Source organism: Mirounga leonina, unplaced genomic scaffold (assembly GCF_011800145.1).
Source record: "Mirounga leonina isolate KUSES-001 unplaced genomic scaffold, KU_Mleo_1.0 Mir_153, whole genome shotgun sequence".
In the NCBI taxonomy this organism is placed as follows: domain Eukaryota; kingdom Metazoa; phylum Chordata; class Mammalia; order Carnivora; family Phocidae; genus Mirounga; species Mirounga leonina.
Genome location: NW_023270387.1, coordinates 5,469,396 through 5,494,341, shown reverse-complemented (window position 1 = coordinate 5,494,341; position 24,946 = coordinate 5,469,396). Strand labels below are relative to the sequence as shown.

Below are 24,946 nucleotides of genomic sequence, written 5' to 3'. Positions count from 1 at the left end.
AGTGGGAGAGGAGAAGCAGGCTTCCCGCCAAGCAGGGAGCTCAGTGTGGGGCTCCATCCCAGGACCCTGGGACCATGACCTGAGCCGAAGGCAGACAGTTAACAACTGAGCCACCCAGGCGCCCCTCTTTTAATAGAGTGTATTACATTGATTTGTTTTTGTTTTGTTGAACCACTCTTTTTTTTTTTTTAAGATTTTATTTATTTATTTGAGAGAGAATGAGAAAGAGAGCACATGAGAGGGGGGAGGGTCAGAGGGAGAAGCAGACTCCCTGCCAAGCAGGCAGCCCAATGCGGGACTCGATCCAGGGACTCCAGGATCATGACCTGAGCCGAAGGCGGACGCTCAACCAACTGAGTCACCCAGGTGCAGTTGCACTTGGTTATGGTGTATAATCATTTTCAAATGTTAATGGATTTAGTTTGCTAGTATTTTGTTGAAAATTATTACATCTGCTTTTTCATAAGGGATATTGGTTTGTAGTTTTCATGTGATGTCTTTGGTTTTAGTATCAGATTACTACTAGTATCAGCGTTTGAAATGGGAAGGCCTCTCTCTTATTTTTTATTTTATTTTATTTTTTTAAGATTTTATTTATTTATTTGACAGAGACAGCGAGAGCAGGAACACAAGCAGTGGGAGTGGGAGAGGGAGAGCAGGCTTCCCGCCAAGCAGGGAGCCCGATGTGGGACTCGATCCCAGGACCCTGGGATCATGACCCAAGCTGAAGGCAGACGCTTAACGACTGAGCCACTCAGGCGCCCTTATTTTTTATTTTTTGAAAGAGTTGGTGAAACTTCTTTCAATGTTTGATAGAATTCACCAGTGAGGCCATTTGATCCTAGGCTTTTCTTTGTGAAAAGAATATTTATTACAGTTCAGTCTCTACTTGTTTTAGGTCTGTTCAGATTTTCTGTAGATTCTTGAGTCAGTTCAGTTAATGTCTAAGAAGTATTTGTTTCACCTGGGCTTTCTAAATTGTTGCCATATAATTGTTCATAGTATCCTTTTATAATATAAATGTTATAATATTTCAGTAAGGGTGATAGTAATGTCCCCTTTTCTTCCTGAATTTAGGAACTTGAGTCTTCTTTTTTTGTCAGCCTCTCTAAAGATTGATTACTGTTGATCTTTTCAGAGAATCAACTTTCTGTTTCATAGATTTTTCTCTATTTTTTTTATTCTCTTTCATTTTTCTTCTCTTATCTTTTATTTTCTTCCTTCTGCTTTCTTTTGGGTTTAGTTTGCTTTTCTAGTCGTAAAATGAAAGGATAGGTTATTGGTTAGAGATCTTTCATCTTTGAAATGTATTTACAGATATAAATATACCAGTAAGCACTTCTTTAGCTGCATCCATAAGTTTTAGTATGTTGCATTTTGTTTTTATCTCAAAATATTTTCTACTTTCCTTTTGTTTTCTTCTTTGACCCTTTGATTAGGAGAGTGTTGTTTAATTTCCACATATTTGTGAATTTCTTATTACTGATTTCTAATTTTAGTCTTGCCAGAGAGCATACTCTATATAATTTGTCTTTTAATTTATTGAAACTTTTTTTATGTCCTCATGTGTGGTTTATCCTGGAGGATGTTCACATGCACTTGAGAAGAATGTGTATTCTGCTGTTGTTGGGTGGAGTAGGCTATAGATGTCTGTTAGGTCTAGTTGGTTTATAGTGTTCAAGCCTTCTCATTCCTGACTGAGCTCTCTAGTCTATTCATTATTGAAAGTAGGATGTTGAAGTCTGTAACTTCTATTGTTGAATTGTCTAGTTCTTGTTCCACTTCTGTTAGTTTCAGCTTCATGTTTTGGGGGGCCTTTGTTGTTACATGCATATATGCTTGTAATTCTCTTTTTGATTCATTAAATATCTTATCATTATGTTTGTGTCTACTAACAATATTTGTCTTAATTTGTCTGATATGGTATAGCCTCTCCAGCTCTTAGTTACTGTATGATGGTATATCTTTTTCCATCCTTTTATTTTCAACCTATTTGGTGTTTGAATGTAAAGTGTGTCTGTTGTCAAAAGCATGTAGTTGGATCGTATTTTTTATTCATTCTGTGTGTCTGTACCTTTATATTGTGTAATCCATTATCACTTAATATAATTACTGATAAGGTGAGGATTTTGCCTGCCATTTTGATACTTGTAGTCTATATATATTTTATGTTTACTTTTTCTGTTACTCTTCTATTACTGCCTTTTTTGTGTTGGATATTTCCAATTTACCATTTTAATTCCATTGTTTCCCTTTTTTTCTTAATTTTTATTTTAGAGAGCACGTGCAGGCGAGCAGGGAGGGGGCTAAGGGAGAGAGAATCCTCAAGCCAACTCGCTGATGAGCGCAGAGCCGTGTGTGTGTGTGTCTCTCTCTCTCTCTCTCTCCCTCTCTCTCCCTCTCTCTCTCTCTCTCTCTCTCTCTCTCTCTCTGTCTCTATCTCAGGCTCCCAAGATCATGACATAAGCCAAAAACTAGAGTCTGAACACGTAACCAATTGAGCTGCCCAGGTGCGCCCCCGCCTCTCCGTTGTTTCCTTTATGTTTTTTATTTTTGAGCCTTTGTTTTAGTGATTGCTTGGAGGTTACAAGTAACTTAAAACAATCTTGTTTGGATTAATACCAACTTAATTTAAATAGTATATAAAAACTTTGCTCCTCTTTAACTCCATTTTCTTCCCCCTTTTTGCTTTTAAGATCATATAAATTACATCTTCATCATTATATGGTCACCAACCCAGATTTATACTTACTATATACAGTTGTCATTTAAAGCAGAAGGAAGTTACAAACAAAAAGTAATTTATACTGTTTTATGTTTTCCTGTACAGTTACCTTTATTGGTGTGTTTTGTTTTTTTAACATGGATTTGTTTCACTGTCTAGTGTCCTTTAATTTTAGCCTAAAGGACTCCCTTTAGTATTTCTTAAAGGGCAAGTCTGCTGGCAACAATGTCTTCGGGTTTTGTTTCATTTTGTATTTTTAATCTGGGAGTAGCTTAATGTCTCCATTTTGAAGGGATTTTGCTGGTCTTGGTTGGATTTTTGTTGTTTTTAGCACTTTACCTCATCTCCCTGCCTCTGGCCTCCATGGTTTCTCATGAGAAAAAAAGCTGTTAATCTTACTGAGGATCTCTTGTGATGTGATGAACTGTTTCTCTCTGCTTTCCAAATTCTCTTTGTCTTGACAATTTGATTATGAGATGTCTAGATATGGATTTCTTTCCGTGTATCCTACTTGGAATTTATTGAGCTTCCTAGATAAATAAATAATTCTCAAATTTTGGATGTTCGTTATTTGGACATTAATTCTTCAAATATTCCTTCTGCCTTTTTCTGTCTCTCCTCCCCTGGGACTTTGATTATGCTTATGTTGGCACAACGGATGGTGTTCCACAAGTCTCAAAGACTGTTAACTTTTTGTGATATTTTTTTGTTTTTGTTCCTTATGCTGGATAATCTCATTTGAGCTGTGTTCAGGTTCACTAATTCTTTCATCTGCCTCTTCACATCTGCTGTTGAGTCCCCCCTCTAGGGAATTTTTCATTTTAGTTTTTATACTTTTCAACCCTAGAATTTCTGCTTGTTTTTTTTTTTTTGTATAATTTCTGTTTTTCTTATTTCTTTTTGATGAAACATTGCTCATAATTTTTTTTAGATATTTAGGAATAGTTTTCTTTAGTTCTCTGAACTTACTTAAAACAGCTGATTTTGGGGACATCTAGGTGAGGCAGTCGTTTAAGCATCCGACTCTTGATTTCATCTCAGGTTGTGATCTCAGAATCATGAGATTGAGCCCTGCATCAGGCTCTGAGCTAAGTGCAGAGACTGCTAAAGTATCTCTCTCCCTCCCTCCCTCCCTCTCTCTCCCTCTCCTTTTTCCCCTCCCCACCATGCTCATGCTTGTTCTTTCTTTCTCTCTCAAATCTTTAAAAAATGAAGTAGCTGATACTAAGTTTTAACTGTAGTTAAAAACTCTAAAGTTTTTAAAGTTTTAACTCTTTGCTTCCTTAGGGATGATTTCTATTGACTGCTTTTATTTTGCCTTGTGTTTTTTTTTTTTTTTTTTTTTTAAGTTTTTATTGGAGAGCGAGAGCATGAGCAGGGTGAGGGATATAGGGGGAAGCAGACTCCTCGCTGAGCAGGGAGCCCGATGTGGGTCTCGATCCCAGGACTCCAAGATCATAACCTGAGCCAAAGGCAGACACTTACCCAACTGAGCCACCCGGCGCCCTTATTTTTGCCTTGTATATGAAACATAATTTCTTGTTTCTCTGCATGTCTCATATTTTTTTGGTGTAAATTAGACATTTTAAATAATATAATGTGATAGCTCTTGTAATCAAATTCTCCTGCCTCCCTCATGTTGTTATGGCTCTTTGTTGTTTCAGCAGTTGCTGTGAACTGCCTCAACTAAATCTGTAAGGTCTTTATTCTTTGAGTTTATATTCTATGATTGGACACTGAATTTTTTTTTTTTTTTTTTTGAAGCTTGGAGTCCATAAGTCTCCCATTGTTTGTCAAGGGGCTCTGTGTATGTTGGGGCATGCTTGAACATTCAGCTAAGCAGTTGGCAACTCTGCCTTAGCCTGCTTACTCAGAGCCTTACTGGTCAGCCAGAGGTGAGGGCTTAGGGCCTTGTCAGATCTCTTCTGAGTATGTGCACTGCCCTACACTTGTACATGTCCTTCTAATATCCCAGGAATATATCCTAACTTTTCAGAGCCTGCCATGGACTGCTCATACCCAGCTTTGTGTGTGTGTGTGTGTGTGTGTGTCTCTGTATGTTTTGTGTTTTTTTTGTTTAGCTTGTTTGTCCCACTCTTCGTCACTGGTAGCTGTAGTGTTAAGCTATTCCTACTGATAGTTTTAGGCAAACATCTTAAAGGAGAAGGTTCTTTGCACTGGGTAAAATCTGATTCAATTCAAAGACAAGCCATGCAGCTGGAGGTTTCCAGGTAATTTTTACACAGATCACATTATTCTGGGAATGGGAATGAGTCTTTGGAAAAATTCCAGCCCTGTCTGACCCCTCCATTGGCTGCTAGGCTGTTTGAAAATCAGCAGCCTGGAATCACAGTTAAAACAAGTATACCACTCAGCTGGGGATATGAGCATGAGAATAGAGCAAGTTAAAATGCCACAATGTTCATTATTACTGACGCTCTTCTATTTTTCTTAAATGCTCCCAAGACTTTGATTATTTTCTGAGTTCTGTAAAAGTTTTTCTCTTTTTAACCATTTGTGCCAGTGTTCTCATTGCTTTTATGGAGGAGAGGATTTTTGGAGGTCCTTACATGGTCATTCCAGCTGAAGCTGCTCAGAATTTAGAAGTTTAAACTGAGTGCTATGGAAAGTGATTGAAGGGCTTTACACAAGGGAGTAATTTCACCAGATTTGATCCACAAGTCAAGACAAGTGTGATGCCTTACAGATGAAGCACCCTAGTCCTGGAAGATATGTGATATTTTTTGCCCCAAATTCACAATGCTTATTTTTACTGAATAGAGTAAAAACCTGGTCTCCCAATATCCTATCCAATATTCTTTCAGTATTAACATGCTGTTTTTAGTGGTGGGTTTAGGTAAACGCCAATAATGCTAAGAAACAAAAGAACAAAGGCTGCTAGTCAAGACAAATGAAGCGTTCATATGTGTGCGAGTACCAAGGACTGATAAATAAGATTGTTCCGTAAATGTCAGTTAGATGTAAATGCTGTCGTTGTTGTTGAAATAGTGTTTTGATTCCCAAAGGCATAAATTAAAAAATCAAGGAAGTGCCTTTCTTTGCTTTCCTTCAAAGCAGGTCTCTTGTTCATTTTTCTCTTAAAACCGTTAGGCAAATAAGTGAAATGTACAAGTAAATAGCAACATGGGGAGAATGTAGTTTTTTGATAATCCAGTAAGTTACTTATGTAACTGTCTGCCAGCCTGGTCAGTATGGAGGTTATGGAGAAGAACATTGATTATTTATTAGTTCTCCTCTTATGTATCATTACTTATAGATTCGCTTGTAAGCATTACTGTGCATTAATTGTACTTGATCAAATACCGTATGTCTTTAGGTTAGCTAGAGTTTTTTCCATCAAACAACCATGTATTCTATGAAGACTGCTTTGTACTGCAACACAAACTGGTGGTTCTGGGCAAGGCTGCAGAAACCCAGCACATTCCACCTGAGGTTCCATTTGTGATAAGAAACTGCATTTCTGTTTTGGCGAAAGTACTGAAGTTACTGGAATTACCTAACCTTCTGTTTTTCATTTAGGTTACTTACAACAGGAAAACCTCACTTCTACCTGCCAAACTTTTATTTTGGAAAGTTCAAATTTAAAAGAATACGCGGAACATTGTACAGATGAAGGTTTTATTCCAGCCTGCTTACTGGTGAGTGATTTGTTCCTTAAGGGAAATAGTTCTTCATTGACCAGCATGAGCGACTATAAACAGCAGTCCTAACATCAGCTCATTAGCAGTTTCAAAATTGGTAGACATTTGATAGTTAGTATTAATGCATGACTGAAAAGACCGAAAGAAGGCCAGCTCTTCTTTTCACATGCTTATGCCAAAGCTGGCAACTTTGCTTCTAAGACTCACTTTCAAAATAACACTTTCGGGGTGCCTAGGTGGTTCATGTGGTTAAGCGTCTACCTTTGGCTAAGGTCATGATCCCGGGGTTCTGGGATCGAGCCCCGCGTCAGGCTCCCTGCTCAGTGGGGAGCCTGCTTCTCCCTCTGCCAATCCCCCACTCCCCCCAGCTTGTGCTCTCTGGCTCACTCGCTCTCTCTCTGTCAAGTGAATAAAATCTTAAAAAAAAAAATTATACTCTCATTTCTTTTAATTTTTTATTTTTTCATTTGACAGAGCGAGCGAGCGAGCAGGGGGAGCGGCAGAGGGAGAGGGAGAAGCAGGCTCCCCGCTGAGCAGAGAATCCGATGCAGGGCTCAATCTCAGGACCTGAGCCAAAGGCAGACACCTAGCCGATTGAGCCACCCAGGGGCCCTGACACTCTCATTTCTAACTAGTTTCACTACTGCCTGTCTTAGGGCTCACTTGTTTTCTGCCTGCTATGGACTAAATATTTGTGTCCCTCCAGAATTCATAGGTTGAAACCCTAACCACCAATGTGATGGTTTAGTGGTGGGGCTTTTGGGAATTAATTAGGTTTAGATTAGGTCATGAGGTTGGGCCCCTTGGGATGTGATTATTGCCTTTAGAAGAGGTGGAAGAGAGAGATCTTTCTCCTCGAACAGGCACGGAGGGGATGCCATGTGAGCACACAGCAAGAAGGGAGATGTCTGGAAGCCAGGAATTTGGCCCTCACCAGGAACCAAATTGACCAGCACCTTGATTTTCATTTAGGCCCTCACCAGTCTCCAGAATAAGAAATGCCTGTTATTTAAGCCACCTGCTCTGTGGTATCTTATCTCAACCCATTTTTTCCTATGTCTGCTTGCTTAATTTAGACAAATATAAAACAGGTGTTTTGTTACCTTGTTGTCACCTCTTTTTAGAATATCACTAGACCAACAGAGCATCATTTGGAATATAATAGAGTTTGGAGCTACGTTATTTGACATAGTTTTTTTTTTTTTTTAAAGATTTATGTATTTGAGAGAGAATGAGAGACAGCACGAGAGGGAAGAGGGTCAGAGGGAGAAGCAGACCCCTGCTGAGCAGGGAGCCCGATGTGGGACTCGATCCCGGGACTCCAGGAACATGACCTGAGCCGAAGGCAGCCACTTAACCAGCTGAGCCACCCAGGCGCCTGACATAGTATTTTGCTAATTTATTTTGAACATGTCTCAAATTCATTTCAGTTATCATAGACAACATGCTTATCTATGGAGGAAACCTGAAAAAACCTCCAAAACTGCTGGAGAATATTAAACATACTATGTTCATTTAACATGTCAGTTCTCCCCATTGTGATCTGTATATCCATTACAATCAAAATCCCCACAAACATTTTTGTAGATAGCAACAAGCTGAATTCTAAATTTTACATGGAAAAGCAAAGGAACTATAAAGTAGCCCAAATAATTCTTAAAAAGGATAGGTTGGAAGACTCCCATTACTTGATTGTAAGACTTACTAACAACCTCTAATAATCAGGATTGAGTGGCATTAGAGGAAGGTTAGGGACTTAGATTGGTGGAACAGAATAGAGCCCAGTGTAGACACACACACACAACTGATTTTGACCAAAGTGCAAAAGCAATTCACTGGAGAAAGAGTAATTTTATCAACAAATGGAGATAGAACAATTAGACATCCAGATTCAAAAAAAGATCCTCTACACATACCTCATATAAAGATTAACCCAAGTGGATAAAGACCAAAGGTGCAATGTAGAACTGTAAGATATTTTTTTTTTTTGAGAAAACTTGTGTAAACATGGGTTTGATGATGAGTTTCAGATGTGATACCAAAAGAACTGACAAAAGGATAAATTGGTAAATTAAACTTTGTAAAAATTTAAAAATTTTGCCCTACAATAGACTGTTCCAAGAATGACAAGCCACAGGCTGAAAGAAACTATTTACATTATCACATCTGTGGTAAAGAATTTGTACCGAGAATACCTGTTAAAAAACTGTTAATTTTTAAAAAAAAAAAAACGAAGAAAAAAAATTTTTTTAAAGATTTCACTTATTTATTTGACAGAGAGATAGCGAGAGCAGGATCACAAGCAGGGGGAGTGGGAGAGGGGGAGAAGCAGGCTTCCTGCCAAGCAGGGAGCCCGATGTGGGGCTCGATCCCAGGACCCTGGGATCATGACCTGAGCCAAACGCAGACGCTTAATGACTGAGCCACCCAGGCGCCCCAAAAAACGAAATTTTTAATGGGCAGGAGATCTGAAGATGGCAATAAGCTTATGGAAAAAAAACTCCAAAAGAGAAAAACAAGAAAAAAATGCTCCAAATCATTTGTTATTGGAAAGATGCAAATGAATAAGGAGATACCAATATATACCTATTAGAATGGCTAATGTAAAAAACCATTTAAAAATTGCCAGATACTTAGCACTAAGGATGGAAAGCAGTAGGAATTCATTCATTGCTCATTCAACTCAATCATACAACCACTTTGGAAAACAGATTGACAATTGTTTATGAAGTTAAACATACATTGAGCTAAATACATACGAGTTAAACGTGCCTAAAACATGCATGAGACCCAGCACTCCTACACCCAGATATTTACCGAAGTGAATTGGAAAACATATTCACCCAAAATCCTGCACACTAATGTTCATATGTGATGGTCAAAAATCAGAAGCCACCATGCGGTCCTTCAGCCAGTAAGTGGGTAAACTATGGTATAGCCATAGAATCAAATACTACTAAGCAATAAAAGGCAACACACTGTTGATTCACACAACAGCATGAATGAATCTTAAATAAATTCCCCCGAGTTCCTCTAAATTAGCCATTCTCAACAAATAAGTAAGATGGTATTGTAGATAATTGGAGCCAGGACTCTGGGAGAAAGAAGATACAGATAAGCCTAAGTATGAAACCTGTGGTGTTGAGTCGTAGTCAGAGATACCACTATGAAGCCATGTTTAATATTTGTAGAAATCTATACAGATATAGGTGTGTTTGTTTATTTGGATTAGCATGTCCGTGTGGTTGTGTAGCTTTCTGCTGTGAGGGCCCAGCTGCAGTGGTTCCCCAGTAGCTACATGCACACCTAGCCGCTAGATCTCCTCCCAGGTCTGGAGGCTAGGAAGTCTGAGATCAAAGTGCTCCTGATTCAGTTCCTGGTGACGGTTGTCTTCTCAGCTTAATAGATGGCCACTTTCTCCACTGTGTCCTGATGTGAATTTTGGGGGACACAATACCAGTCATTCACAAATTAATGTTAGCTACTAGATAATAAGGCAAGGTAGAATGACCAAGTTAGTATTAAGCAAATCCCCAAACTTCTCAGGCTTTAGTTAAGACAGAACAAAGTAGAAATCTTTAGGAGAGAAAAGGAAACTGATCACCTGTCCTGTGTTAGACGTTGTCTTAGACATGTGTCATGTATCCTTAATCTTCACAACAAATGACTCTACGAATTAAGAAGTAACATGTCCACTTTTACATATGAAAGTAAGCCTTCCAGAGTCTTACAACCTCAAACTTGAGGTAATAAAAACCTGCACTTTAGTAGTAGGAGAAACTGGGGCGGGGCGGGGGAGGAAAACAAGTTTGTGAGAGGATAGAAGTGAAAATAGGAAGGTGCTGGTCCTTGAGAAGGCTCTCTCTTATGCTCTGTGTCTTTTCACTTTGTTTTTTGGCAGGTTCATATGGCTTTCAGGATAGAAAGGGCAAATTAGGAGTGAGTCCTTACTGTTTTTAAAGAGTTATGTGACTGAGGGCACCTGGGTGGCTCAGTGGTTAACCATCTCCCTTCAGCTCAGATCATGATCCCAGGATCTTGGGATAAAGCCCCGCATCGGACTCCCTGCTCAGTGGGGAGTCTGCTTCTCCCTCTCGCACTGCACCTCCCCCCAGCTCATGCTCTCTCTCTCTCTCTCTCTCCCCCTCTCTCTCACTTTCTCTTAAATAAATAAAATCTTAAAAAAAAAAAAAAAAAGTTACGTGACTAGATCCCTACCCCACAGCTGAAAACTGCTTTTCTGCCTTTGGACTGTCTTAGCTAATGAAACAGTCACAGTGTCTTATGCAAAGAGGCAAGATTCATGACTTGTAGATTTGATGCAACCCCTACCTTAAGTGACTCTTCACTTTTGATAAGCTGTTCTTACCCTAATCTGTTCTTCATCAAAAAATCCAGATCTTTTATAACTTTATACAGTGAAATGTTTCATGGTGGGAAATTATTAGTAGTATTGCACAACTTTTATAATGCTTGATCTTTTTCTTTTCAGTCCTTGTTTGGAAAAAACCTGACAACAATTCTGAATGAGTATGTAGCTATGAAAGCAAAAGGTAAGAATTGAGGGTCAGGGATTCTTTTCTATTTTACACAGGATTTATCTAATAGTTTTAATTGGAAACAATTTTTAAAGACTGTTAATGCCTCCTAAAAGCCAAAAGAAAACTTGTCTCAGTTATGATGAGATATGTTTTACTGGGAGATATCTAATCAGTTTGCATTTATATTGATTAATAAATCAATGGCAAAAATCTGAAAGCTAGAGAATATAACAAAATAATTTTCTTAAAAAATAAAACTCAAGGGCGCCTGGGTGGCTCAGTTGGTTAAGCGACTGCCTTCGGCTCAGGTCATGATCCTGGAGTCCCTGGATCAAGTCCCGCATCGGGCTCCCTGCTCGGCAGGGAGTCTGCTTCGTCCTCTGACCCTATCCCCTCTCATGTGTTCTCTCTCTCATTCTCTCTCTCTCAAATAAATAAATAAAATCTTTAAAAAAAATAAATAAAACTCAAGTCTAAGTGTCTAAACTGATGAACATGTTCTGTGTGTTACAGAATTTCAAGTCAATATTTTAATTTTAAGGTCTTGGTAGTCTAAATCTCAACACAGGAACCAGTCATAAAATTCTGGTTTATATTAACCAGAATATAAAATAATACTTGCCTAAGTTAATATTTTAGGGGGAAAGTTAAAATTGTTTGATTTATTCTCCAATACTGATTATTTTTGTAATTCACAACATTAACAAAAGAATTACCATAAAATAATAACATTGAAAAAAAGGAAAGATGCTTATTTATTACTTTGGGTATTTGTCTCTAGGCAGCTTTGTGCTGAATGCTTTCCTTTGTTTTACTTCAGTCCTTAAAAAAACCCAGTTACAGGTGTTGATTGTTAAAATAATTTTTAAATATCAGAAAACAGAATTAGAGAAGCCATATAACTTTTTCCAAGATCACAGCACTAGAAAAAAATGTAATAGGCCTAAATATTCTTACAGGAATATTTAGAGTGTAAATAACTTCAGAAACAATATGCTATTGGATTACAAAGGTTTAATCCCATTTTTATGTTGGGTAGCTTTCTCTGGTTTGAGTTTTTTTATAAGTATATAGTAAAGATTTTAAATATCCTAGAAGTTTCCCATCACTGTGGGCTTTTAGAGCATATTCAAAAAAAAAAATTAATCCATCCTCAGGAATTTTAGCTGTAACTTAAGTATAGTAACTGGTGGGGCTTTTATTAAGGGGTTGCTGAGTGATCGCAGTGATTTGGACATAAAAACAGTGGTTGTAGAAAAATAATTTCCAAGTCACAGGAGTTTGCGTAACCTTTATGATATTTATTATAAATCAGATTATTTTAATTAACATTCAAATGTAGTATGATGTCAAATAGAACAGATTTAAAATAGTTTGCCCTTTTGAGGGACAGGCTCAGTTGGTGGAGCATGTGACTCTTGATCTTAGGTTGTTAAGTTCGAACCCCATGTTGGATGTAGAGATTACTTAAATCTTTAAAAAAAAAAAAGTTTTTTTTTAATGCAAAGAAGTTAAAAAATTGATCTATAAAAGCTTCAGAGGCTTTACAAATTCCCATTTCCACTCATATTGCATCTGATACTCAATGGCTTAAGAAAAGAAGCCAGTCTCGTTTATAGTTTTTTAGGCCATTTTACAAAATAGGCTTATTTCTTAGTTTGTGACATATGTCAGCAGCTTAGAGGAAAGTTTGTTTTCCTTATTCATTTTGTGTCTAAATTAAGTGATGAATTTTCTTTGACTGTATTTATTAAGAAACTTTTCCTCTTATGCTCTAGAAACATCAAATGATGTCCCAGCAATTATGTCATCTCTATGGAAGAAGTTAGACCATACACTTTCTCAGATCAGGTAATAAAAAGCCTGTATAGTAAGTTTATCAGAACATGCATGATCATTTTGGAATGCAAACACATGTAGGAAGCTGTTCAGTTTTAAATCTTCTTAAGACCCACACAGTGCATTTCTGTGATACTGATCTAATTTTAAATTTACTCTAGAGGTTATTGATATTTGTTTTTTATTGGAATAATTTGACATAAAATGCATACTTCAGTAAAATGTTGAGAAATAAGGAAATTGAGATTTATAGATATTTAGTAACATTCCCATGTTCCCATAGCAAGTTAGAGGCAGATCTCTGGCTAGAATACAAATCTAATGCCAGTCTTGTGTGAATTCCCTTACATAGTTGCGTCTTGGTTACTCATGCAAAGAATTGATGTGTTGAATTCATGCCTCATTGGTTCTTGCCCTATAAAGAAACAAACTTGAATAATAATGCTACTTCTGGGACCTTCTAATTTTAGAATTTCCTCATGGTAGCAGTGTCTCCCTTTTACCTAGGTCATGTCATGGCCTCGGATGCCAGCCCTTACTGGTATCAATTATAACATCTCTTATTTAACTTTAGAATCTAGTATGAAAACTGAGTTTTTTACCCTTTCTCCCAGAGCTACAGGTGAATACCCAACATAAATTCAGCAGGGGCTTGGGGTCCCTGAGTGGCTCAGTCGGTTGAGCCTCCAACTCTAGGTTTTGGCTCAGGTCATGATCTCACGGTTGTGAGACTGAGCCCCATGTGGGGCTCTGCACTCAGCAGGGAATCTGCTTGGAATTCTCCCTCCCTCTGCCCTTGTGCTCCTGCTCCCTTTCTCTCTCTCTGTAAAATAAATAAATCTGTAAAAAAAACCACCTCAGCAGGGGCTCCATTCCTTCCTCGGTTTAAACCCTGAAGTGGCCCCAAACGCTTTCTGTCTGACTTTGTGCCACATCTCATTGGACAGTCTCACCTGTTTTCCCCCATTTCAACTCATTTCCTCTCTTTCAGACACTCTTTCAAAAACATTCACAATCTGGGGCACCTGCGGCTCAGTCAGTTCAGCATCCAGCTCTTGATTTCTGCTCAGGTTCTGATCTCAGGGTCTTGGGATGGAGCCCCGCATCAGACTCCCCCCTCGGCAGGGAGTCTTTTTGAGATTCTCTCCCCCTGCCTCTCCCCCTGCTCACACGGTGTCTCTCTCTAAATAAATAAATTCTAAAAATCTTTTTTTAAAAAAGACATTCACAGTTTAACACCTATAAATATTTATAAGTTACTGAGATATCTTATTGACAAGGTACTACATAAAAATAAAAGGTTCTTCGCCAGGTATTCTCCAGGGTGGTTTGTGTGTTATTAACAGTGCTTATTCAGGGACCCCTGGGTGGCTCAGTTGGTGAAGCGTATGCCTTTGGCTCAGGTCGTGATCTCAGGGTCCTGGGATCGAGCCCCCACGTCAGACTCTCTCTGCTCAGTGCGAAGTCTGCTTCTCCCTCTCACTCTCCCTGTCTCTTTCCCCCCTCTCTCTTTCTCTCTCAAATAAATAATCTTTTAAAAAAGTGCTTAATCAGTTTAGTAAGTTTTGTTGCTCTTGTTGGTAGAGACTTATTTAACAGATTTCCCAGGAAGATAGCAGTATCCATGATTGGGTAACCATAATAAAAGGAGAATCACCTTATATTATGAATTATATGTTTACCTTTTTCTCTTGTTAGAGGCTGGATAAAATAGTTTATAGTCATAAATTTGATAAAATCAGGATGTCCTTTGAAGTTAACTTTGGGATTCTGGAGTATTTATGGAGTCCTATGCGAAATCAGAATCTCTCTGGGAAGGTATCTCTAGTGGTAAGGGTAATTATGCACAACTTTCTTAAATATATAGACTTCCTAAAGTCAAGTCAAATTCTTGATGGGATGTCAGAGTTCTCTAATGCATACTGCACTGGATAGAAGCTTGATGATTAAAATCATATGTGCATGAGTGTGCTTACCTGCTACTCTTCTAAAGCAAGTAAGATTTGGTCACCCCCCCCAAAATAAATGCGCTTGTCTTTTTTGTCTGAGAGAGATCTATTGCCTTTAATTCAGTTTACTTCAGGTCTGTTACTAAATTAGAATGTATCTTGGCAGCAGAAATATTTTCATGTCTAACTATTTTGTTTTATTTTTTAGGAGCATGCAAAGTTCCCCAGGCTTTGTTGCTAATCAGAGAGGTTGGTATTCAACTTTAAACTATAAATAATGTTCAGAATTACTTCATACTCATACATACTATCAGATGAACATTTTCATTAACAGTACATTTGCGCTAAGTATCTATTTTGTTTAAACTACTGCTTTTCTAAGTTCAGTTATTATAATAGGAAGTATTTTCATTTATTGTAGAAATAAACATTTGAAATACTCCCTATTTTTTTTCAGTGGCTCTCATGTATTCACATCTTTTTAATTCTCACTTCAAAGGTTTGTAGAGGTATTATCAGTATGAATTATTACAGAAGAAATATACTCGTAGATTTATGCAGTTTGTGTGTACAGATGACCCTTGAGCCACACTGCTTTGAACTGTATGGGTCCACTTATTCACACATTTTTTTCTAAATACAGTACAGGAGTGTAAATGTATTTTCGTTTCCTGTGGTTTTCTTAATAACATTTTGTTTTCTCTAGGTTGCTTTATTGTAAGAATACAGTATAACATACAAAATATGTGTTAATCAACTATTGGTTATTGGCACAGCTTCTAGTCAACATTAGGCTATTCGTTAGGTTTTTCGGGAGTCCTAAGTTATAGTTGGATTTTCAACTGTACAGAGGGTCGGTGCTCCTAACCCCTGTGCTGTATAAGGGTCAGCTGTACTCACTTCAGTTTGTTTCATAGGGAATTACCAGATAATTTCAACATAAATTTAGCTGATACTTTCAAGGGCTCTTTTTTAATCTGTAGATTTCACATGTTAAATAGTAGGACATGTATCATGTAGACTTGTTAAAATTGCCAGAGTACTCCAACAGTTTACTTTTAAATGCTCATGTGTTTCAGTCCGAACAAGAAGTGGAATTGCAGAAATCAAACGACAGAGAAGGCTTGCCGCTCAAGCAGCGCCTGTCAGTTCAGACTTGCTGACTTTAGCGTATCTTTCAGGACAGTGTACTCCTCCTCCTCCTCCTCCACCTCCTCCCCCAGCAGCTACACAGGTTATGAGGCCGGCTGGCCAGATTTCAGCTCCTTTGAGATCAAATTTTATAGTGGTCAACCATTCACAGCCACAAGACACTGCTGCCAGTAAGTTTAAATTTTCTTCTCTGAAATTTTGTAACTGTATAAATAGATGATACGCTACACTTATATATGCGTTTTATAAAATTATACCAAAAAAAACCAAAAAAGACAGGATGGAAGTAGAATACACTTTGGGTAGGTTTGCCTTAAAGTAAACCTATTACTATACTTATGAGACATTTTAATCTAGGATTATTTCTGTTCTAACTGAAGGATAGAAAAGACTCTTGTTATATTTGATTTTAAAAGTAATACACATTACATTTGATCATCTCCTTATCTTTGTTCATGGCAGTCTGTTCTACAGTGAGGAATGTTCTTCCAGTACACCTCCATTTCTGCATGTTACAAATCTTTCATATTTCTATGAATCTGAGAGCTAGGCATAAACTTAGAGACCATCTGGTATATCTTGTTGTATCCTTGAAACTATTGAAAACACATGATAGTAAGGGGCAAAAACTAGTTAATAACAGTTGGAATAAAAATTCAGGTCTCAGCTATCTCACTTCTTAGACCAATCTTCTTTCTCTTCTGTGCAGCTAAAATATATCACCATCCGTTACATCCTCCCTCATTTCCATCTTTTCTCCAGGCTCGCTTACACCGCTGGGTAAAAACGCTTTGTATTAAAAAAAAAAGAAAAGAAAAGAAAAAACGGTATACGCACACTATAGTATACACTTAGTTTATACTTCTTACACTTCCTCTGTTCTGCCATGTTATTTTTGGTTGAGACTACTCTACTTAATACTGTATTATAAAGCCTTAAGTTGTAGTATATATTACTCATCTTAATGTATTTTACAGTGCCTTGCACATCGTAAAGCATTCAGTGTATGCTGAGTTTAATATAAAATAATAATCATTATGTAATGCTACTTATTCCATTAATTCAGTCTTAGAAACTATTTCATATCCTTGACATGATGCTTTGTTTTCTTTATATACAGCTGGAGAGGCTTTAAATATCATTCCTGGTCCTCAGGAAAAGAAAACTCAGACCACAGTAATGTCTCCTGCTAGACGCAAAAGGTAAATGCTTTTTGAACAGACAAGTTTCCAATAACCACTAAAATTAAAGAATTACACCACCATGTTTACATTATGAATAAAATAACAAGAATGGATTTGGTTCCTGGGACTATTTATTATTATACCCATTCTAAAATGCTTTTTCTCTCACATTCACATTACTACACTTTAAATCTGTAGTAGTACATAAAAATCTATCTTAAAATTGGTGGTATCAAGAGGACAAAAGATGGCGGAGGAAAAGGAGACCCTATTCCAACCGATCCTCTGAATTGAGCTGGATATCTACCAGACCACTCTGAACACCCATGAAATCAGCCTGAGATGTAAGAAGACCTATCTGGATCTCTACAAACAGAATATCACAGGCAGTTAGTTTCAAGGTATGAAGTGGGCAGCCGTGATTCCATGGGCACATATCAGAAGATAAACTGGAAGGAGGAGGTAGCCGTCGGGATCCTGCACTGCCGGTGGGTGAAAGCCTCTCACACTAGGGACGGGGCACAGATTCACAGATCAGTAGCAGTGGGGAAAAGACTTTAGGGCAGCCCCCTGAACTGAAACCTGAAGCAGCAGGGCCGCACATGTGAACTGGGTGCAGCTGCTGGTTTTAGAAGCACAAAGGGCAGAGACGTGCCCCAACCTGGAGCCAAGGACTGGGAGTGCTGCTGAGGGACACACAACCCAGGACACTGCAGTTTATAGCAGCACAGACAGAAACGGAGATAGTGTGGCCTGGAGAACTCACTGAAGAACAGACTGCGATCTCTGTTCTGAGGCAGAGGGTTGGAAATGGTCACTGCTGCTCTGACTCTTCAGAAGAGACGCGGAAAGCTGCCAGGTAAAGCCGCCAGAGAACAAAAGCCCCCAAACCCGGTTTTCACTGAGCCCATCCCCTGCCACAGGGGGCAGGGCAACTCTGCCCAAACAGTGTTGCCTGAGTAACAGCGTGGCAGGCCTCTCCCTCAGAAGACAGGCTGGGAGAACAAGAGGCCAGCAACCCTAAGGTCCCTACAAAACAGGTGCATCTTGCTTGGGTTGTAGTCAATAATTTGGACTCTCTACGTTCCCTCAACCACCCCTCAACAGAATGACTAGGAGGAGGAACCCCCAAAATAGGAAAGAATCAGAGACTGTGACTTCTGCCGCAGATTTACAAATGGATACAGATATAATCAAGATGTCAGAAATGGACTTCATGGTAACAGTTATGAAGATGATAGCTAGAATGGAGAAATCGATTAATGGCAACATAGAGTCTCTAAGGGCAGAAATGAAAGCGAAACTGGCAGAACTTAAAAATGCTATCAATGATCCAATCTAATCTAGGTATTCTAACAGCTAGGGTAAGTGAGGCAGAAGAACGAATTAGTGATCTAGAAAACAAATTGATAGAAAAGAAGGAAAAAGAGGAGGCCTGGGAAAAACAGCTAAAAATCCATGGAATTAGAGAATTAAGTGACTCCATGAAACATTCCAATGTCAGAATTATTGGGATCCCTGAGGGGGTGGAGAGAGAGAGAGGACAAGAAGATATAGCTGAGCAAATTATAGCTGAGGACTTCCCTAATCTGGGGAATGAAACAAACATTCATGTCCTAGAGGCAGAGAGGACCCCTCCCAAGATCAAGGAAAACAGACCAACGCCCCAGCATGTAATAGTAAAACTTGCAAATCTTAGAACCAAGGAAACCATCTTAAGGGCAGTTAGGGGGAAGAGATTCCTTACGTACAGAGGGAGGAACTTCAGAATAACATCAGACCTATCGACAGAGACCTGGCAAGCCAGAAAGGCCTGGCAAGACATATTCAGGGTACTAAATGAGAAGAATATGCAGTGAAGAATACTTCATCCAGCAAAGCTGTCATTTAGAATGGATGGAGAGATGCAGAGCTTCTAAGACCAGCAGAAACTGAAAGAATATGTGACCCCTAAGCCGGCCCTGCAAGAAATATTAAAGGGGCTCTATAAAAGCAGAAAGACCCCAGCAGTGATATAGAATAGGAATTTACAGAGACAATACATAGAAACAAGGACTTCACAGGCAACATAATGACAATATATTCATATCTTTCAATAATCACTCTCAGCGTGAACGGCCTAAATGCTCCCATAAAACGGCACAGGGTTACAGATTGAATAAAAAGACAGGACCCATCCATATGATGTCTACAAGAGACTCATTTTGAACCTAAAGATAAATCCAGACTGAAAGTGAAGGGATGGAGATCCATCTTCCATGTCAACGGACCTCAAAAGAAAGCTGGAGTAGCAATTCTCGTATCAGACAAATTAGATTTTAAGCTAAAGACTGTAGTTAGAGACACAGAAGGACACTATCATTCTTAAAGGGTCTAGCCAACCAGAAGATGTAACAATTGTAAATATCTACGCTCCCAACATGGGAGCAGCCAACTAAATAAGCCAACTGTTAACCAAAGTAAAGAGTCATATTGATAATAATACGTTAATTATAGAAGATCTCAATACTCCACTCTCAGCAATGGACAAATCATCTAAGCAGAAAATCAACAAAGAAACAAGAGCTTTGAATGACACACTGGACCAGATGGACCTCATAGATATTTACAGAACATTCCACCCTAAAACAACAGAACACTCCCTCTTTTTTTTTTTTTTTTTTTTTTTAAGATTTTATTTATTTGCGAGAGAGAGAATGAGAGACAGAGAGCATGAGAGGGAGGAGGGTCAGAGGGAGAAGCAGACTCCCTGCCGAGCAGGGAGCCTGATGTGGGACTCGATCCCAGGACTCCGGGATCATGACCCGAGCTGAAGGCAGTCGCTTAACCAACTGAGCCACCCAGGCGCCCAACACTCCCTCTTCTTGAGTACACATGGATCTCAGCTGATACCGAAAGACTGAGATTGTTCCCTGCATATTCTCAGACCATAATGCTTTAAAACTGGAACTCAATCACAAGAATAAATTTGGCAGGAATTCAAACACTTGGAAGCTAAAGACCACTCTGCTTAAGAATGCTTGGGTCATTGGGGAGGGTATGTACTATGGTGAGCACTATGAATTGTGTAAGACTGATGAATCACAGACCTGTACCCTGAAACAAATAATATATGTTAATTAAAAATTTAAAAAAAAAAAAGAATGGGTCAACCAGGAAATCAAAGAAGAACTTAATTCATGGAAATCAATGAGAACAAAAACACATCAGTCCAAAAACTATGGGATACTGCAAAGGCGGTCCTAAGGGGGAAATACGTAGCCATCCAAGCCTCACTCAAAAAAAAACAGAAAAATCCCGAATTTACCAACTAACTTTACACCTTAAAGAACTGGAGAAAAAGCAACAAACGATGCGTAAGCCATACATTAGAAGAGAAATAATTAAGGTCAGAGTAAAGATCAATGAATTAGAAACCAGAAACACAGTAGATCAGATCAATGAAACTAGAAGCTGGTTCTTTGAAAGAATTAGTAAGATCGATAAACCACTGGCCAGACTTATCCCAAAAGAAAAGAGAAAGGACCCAAATTAATAAAATTATGAATGAAAGGGGGGAGATCATGACTAGCACTAAGGAAATAGAAACAATTATTAGAAATTATTATCAACTATATGCCAATAAATTGAGCAACCTGGAAAAATGGATGCCTTCCTAGAAACCTATAAACTACCAAGACTGAAACAGGAAGAAACACAACCTAAATAGGCCAGTAACCAGTAATGAGATTGAAGCAGTGATCAAAAACCTCCCAAAACAAGAGTCCAGGGCCTAATGGATTTCCTGGGGAATTCTACCAAACATTCAAAGAAGAAATAATACCTATTCTCCCGAAGCCATTTCAAACAATAGAAACAGAAGGAAAGCTTCCAGACTCATTCTATGAGGCCAGCATTACCTTAATCCCCAAACCAGGTAAAGACCCCATGAAAAAGGAGAATTTCAGACCGATAGCCCTGATGAATATGGATTCCAAAATTCTCAACAAAATCCTAGTTAATAGGATCCAACAATACATGAAAAGGATCATCCACCACGACCAAGTGGGATTTATCCCCAGGATGCAAGGGTGGTTTAGCATTCGCAAATCAATCAATGTGATAGAACACATTAATAAGACGAGAGAGAAGAAACATATGGTCCTCTCAATTGATGCAGAAAAAGCATTTGACAAAATACAGCATCCTTTCCTGATTAAAACTCTTCAGAGTATAGGAATAGAGGGAACATTCCTCAAGTTCATAAAATCCATCTTTGAAAAATCCACAGTGAATATCATCCTCAATGGGGAAAAGCTGAGAGCCTTTCCCTTAAGATCAGGAACACAACAAGGATGCCCACTCTCGCCACTGTTGTTCAACATAGTACCAGAAGTTCTAGCAACAGCAATCAGACAACAAAAAGAAATAAAAGGTATACAAATTGGCAAAGAAGAAGTCAAACTCTCTCTCTTTGCAGGTGACATGATACATTATGTGGAAAACCCAAAAGACTCCACCCCCAAATTACTAGAACTCATACAGCAATTCAGTAATGTGGCAGGATGCAAAATCAGTGCACAGCAATCAGTTGCTTTCTTAGACATTAACAATTGTGGAAAGAGAAATTAGAGAAACGATTCCATTTACAATAGAACCAAAAACCATAAGATACTTCGGAATAAAGCTAACCAAATAAGTAAAGGATCTATACTCTAGGAACTACAGACCACTCATGAAAGAAATTGAAGAAGACACAAATACATGGAAAAACATTCCATGCTCATGGATGGCAAGAATAAATACTGTTAAAATGTCTAGGCTGCCCAGAGCAATCTATACCTTCAACACCATCCCGATAAAAATTCCAGTGACGTTTTTCAAAGTGCTGGAACAGTTCTAAAATTTGTATGGAATCAGAAAAGACCCTGAATCGCCAAGGAAATGTTGAAAAAGAAAAAGCTGGGGGCATCACGTTGCTGGATTTCAAGTTATATTACAAAGCTGTGATCACCAAGACAGCATGGTACTGGCACAAAAACAGACACATAGATCAATGGAACAGAATAGAGAGCCCAGATATGGACCCTCAACTCTATGGTCAAATAATCTTCGACAAAGCAGGAAAAAATATGCAATGGAAAAAAGACAGTCTCTTCAATGAATGATGCTGGGAAAATTGGACAGCTATATACAGAGGAAAGAAACCCGACCATTCTCTAACACCCTACACAAAGATAAACTCAGAATGGATGAAAGACCTCAATGTGAGACAGGAATCCATCAAAATCCTAGAGGAGAACATAAGCAGTAACCTCTTCGACATCGGCCACAGCAACTTCTTTCAAGATACATCTCCAAAGGCAAGGGAAATAAAAGCAAAAATGAACTTTTGGGACTTCATCAAGACAAAAAGCTTCTGCACAGCAAAGGAAACAGTCAACAAAACAGACAATCCACGGAATGGGAGAAGATATTTGCAAATGACACTACAAAAGGCTGATATCCAAGATCTGTAAAGAACTTCTCAAGCTCAACACCCAAAAAAACAAGTCAAAAAATGGGCAGAAGACATGAACAGACACTTTCCCAAAGAAGACATACAAATGGCTAACAGACACATGAGAAAATGTTCATCAGCATTAGCCATCAGGGAAATCCAAATCAAAACCACATTGAGATACCACCTTACACCAGTTAATAATGGCAAAAATTGACAAGGCAAGAAACAACAAATGTTGGAGAGGTTGTGGAGAAAGGGGAACCCTCTTACACTGTTGGTGGGAATGCAAGTTGGTACAGCCACTTTGGAAAACTGTGGAGGTGCCTCAAAAAATTAAAAATAGAGCTACCCTATGACTCAGCAATTGCACTACTGGTTATTTACCCCAAAGACACAGTAGTAGTGAAAAGAAGGGCCATATGCACCCCAATGTTCACAGAAGCAATGTCCACAATAGCCAAACTGGAAAGAGCCAAGATGCCCTTCAACAGACGAATAGATAAAGAAGACGTGGTCCATATATACAATGGAGTATTACTCAGTCATCAGAAAGGATGAATACCCAACTTTTACATCAACATGGATGGGACTGGAGGAGATTTTGTTAAGTGAAATAAGTCAAGTATCATATGGTTTCACTTATTTGTGGAACATAAGGAATAGCATGGAGGACATTAGGAGAAGGAAGGGAAAAGTGAAGGGGGGGAATCAGAGGGGGAGACAAACCATGAGAGACTGTGGACTCCAAGAAACAAACTGAGGGTTTGGGGGGGGTGGATTGGGTGAGCCTGGTAAGGGGTATTAGGGAGGGCATGTACTGCATGGAGCACTGGGTGTTATTCGAAAACAGTGAATCATGGAACACTACATCAAAAACTAATGATATACTGTGTGGGGACTAACAACATAATAAAATTAAATTTAAAAATATTGGTGGTAAAAAAAAAAAAGATTGGTGGTATCTCAGATTTTTTTAAATAAGTGTGTTTTTTTAGGGCGCCTGGATGACTCAGGTGGTTGAGCATCTTGCCTTCAGCTCAGGTCATAATCTCGAGGTCCTGGGATCGAGCCCCATATCAGGCTCCCAGCTCACTGGGGAGCCTTCTCCCTTTCCCACTCCCCCTGCTTGTGCTCTCTCTCTCTGTCCCTCAAATGAATAAATCAATCAATTTTTTAAATAAATAGGAATAATACTAGCATGTCCACAAACACATATTTCAAGTTTTTAAGGTCAGAAATTTTTTCAGGGAGTCTTTGAGACCAAAGTTCTTTCTGCCTTAACCTGTGTGTCTTTGTTTGAAGGATATTTCAGAAAAGAGAGATAATAGTTTTTAAATACTTCTTGTAATTTCTTAACTGCCATGCCATGGATATTTTTGTTTTTACTGTTGGTTGTCTCTCATTCAACGCTGACCTCAGCCTCCTTTATTGTTTTAATAATAAAACAACTATGACAGTATCTAACATTTATAGAAACTTTGGCCTTTTTATAAATCTCTACACAGGGGCACTGGGTGGCTTAGTCAATTAAGCGTCTGACTCTTGATTTCAGCTCAGGTAGTGATCTCAGGGTCATGATGTCGAGCCCCACATTGGGCTCAATGCTGGGTGTGGAGCCTGCTTAAGATTCTCGCAACTGAGTGAAATAAGTCAACCAGAGAAGGACAATTTTCATAAGATGTCACTTTTATGTGGAATTTAAGAAACAAAATGATCGTAGGGGAAGGGAGGGAAAAAGACAAAATCGGAGACGGAGACAAATCGTAAGAGACTCTTTTTTTTTTTTTTTTTTTAAAGATTTTATTTATTTATTTGAGAGAGAATGAGAGAGAGAGAAAGCACATGAGAGTGGGGAGGGTCAGAGGGAGAAGCAGACTCCCTGACAAGCAGGGAGCCTGATGCGGGACTCGATCCAGGGATTCCAAGATCATGACCTGAGCCGAAGGCAGTCGCTTAACCAACTGAGCCACCCAGGCGCCCCGTAAGAGACTCTTAATCCTAGGAAACAAACTGAGGGTTGCTGGAGAGGAGGTAGGAGGGGGGGATGGGGTAACTGGGTGATGGGCGTGAAGGAGGGCATGTGGTGTAATGAGCACTGGATGTTACAGAAGACTGATGAATCACTGAACTCTACATCTGAAACTAATAATATACTATATGTTAATTAAATTTAAATCTTAAAAAATTGCCAAGAAAGATATTAAGAATTATAATAAACTGCAAAAAGAAAAAAAAGATTCTCTCTCCTCTCTTGGCCCTCTCCCCACACCCCAGCTTGTGTGCACGGTCTCAAAAAAAAAGATAAAATTTAAAAAAAATAGTTTTTACACGTATTTCATCTTATTCGGTTCTTTTTTTTTTTTTAAGATTTTATTTATTTATTTGACAGAGAGATAGCGAGAGAGGGAACAC

The 24,946-nt window shown here is 38.7% G+C and overlaps 1 protein-coding gene across 3 annotated transcripts in view; it reads left to right on the top strand.

The window, feature by feature from the left end:
• Positions 1–24,946, top strand: part of LOC118013187 (protein NPAT) — a 54,864-nt gene that overhangs the window by 11,723 nt on the left and 18,195 nt on the right. For all 3 annotated transcript variants that reach the window (XR_004679949.1, XM_035008861.1, XM_035008860.1), the window contains exons 2-7: positions 6,266–6,384; positions 10,880–10,940; positions 12,707–12,779; positions 14,925–14,965; positions 15,796–16,038; positions 16,989–17,070. Coding sequence is in view for 2 of the 3 variants with exons in the window: in XM_035008861.1 (XP_034864752.1) it covers positions 6,266–6,384; positions 10,880–10,940; positions 12,707–12,779; positions 14,925–14,965; positions 15,796–16,038; positions 16,989–17,070 (619 nt within the window). In the remaining variant the exon portion in view is untranslated. The remainder of the gene's footprint in view (positions 1–6,265; positions 6,385–10,879; positions 10,941–12,706; positions 12,780–14,924; positions 14,966–15,795; positions 16,039–16,988; positions 17,071–24,946) is intronic.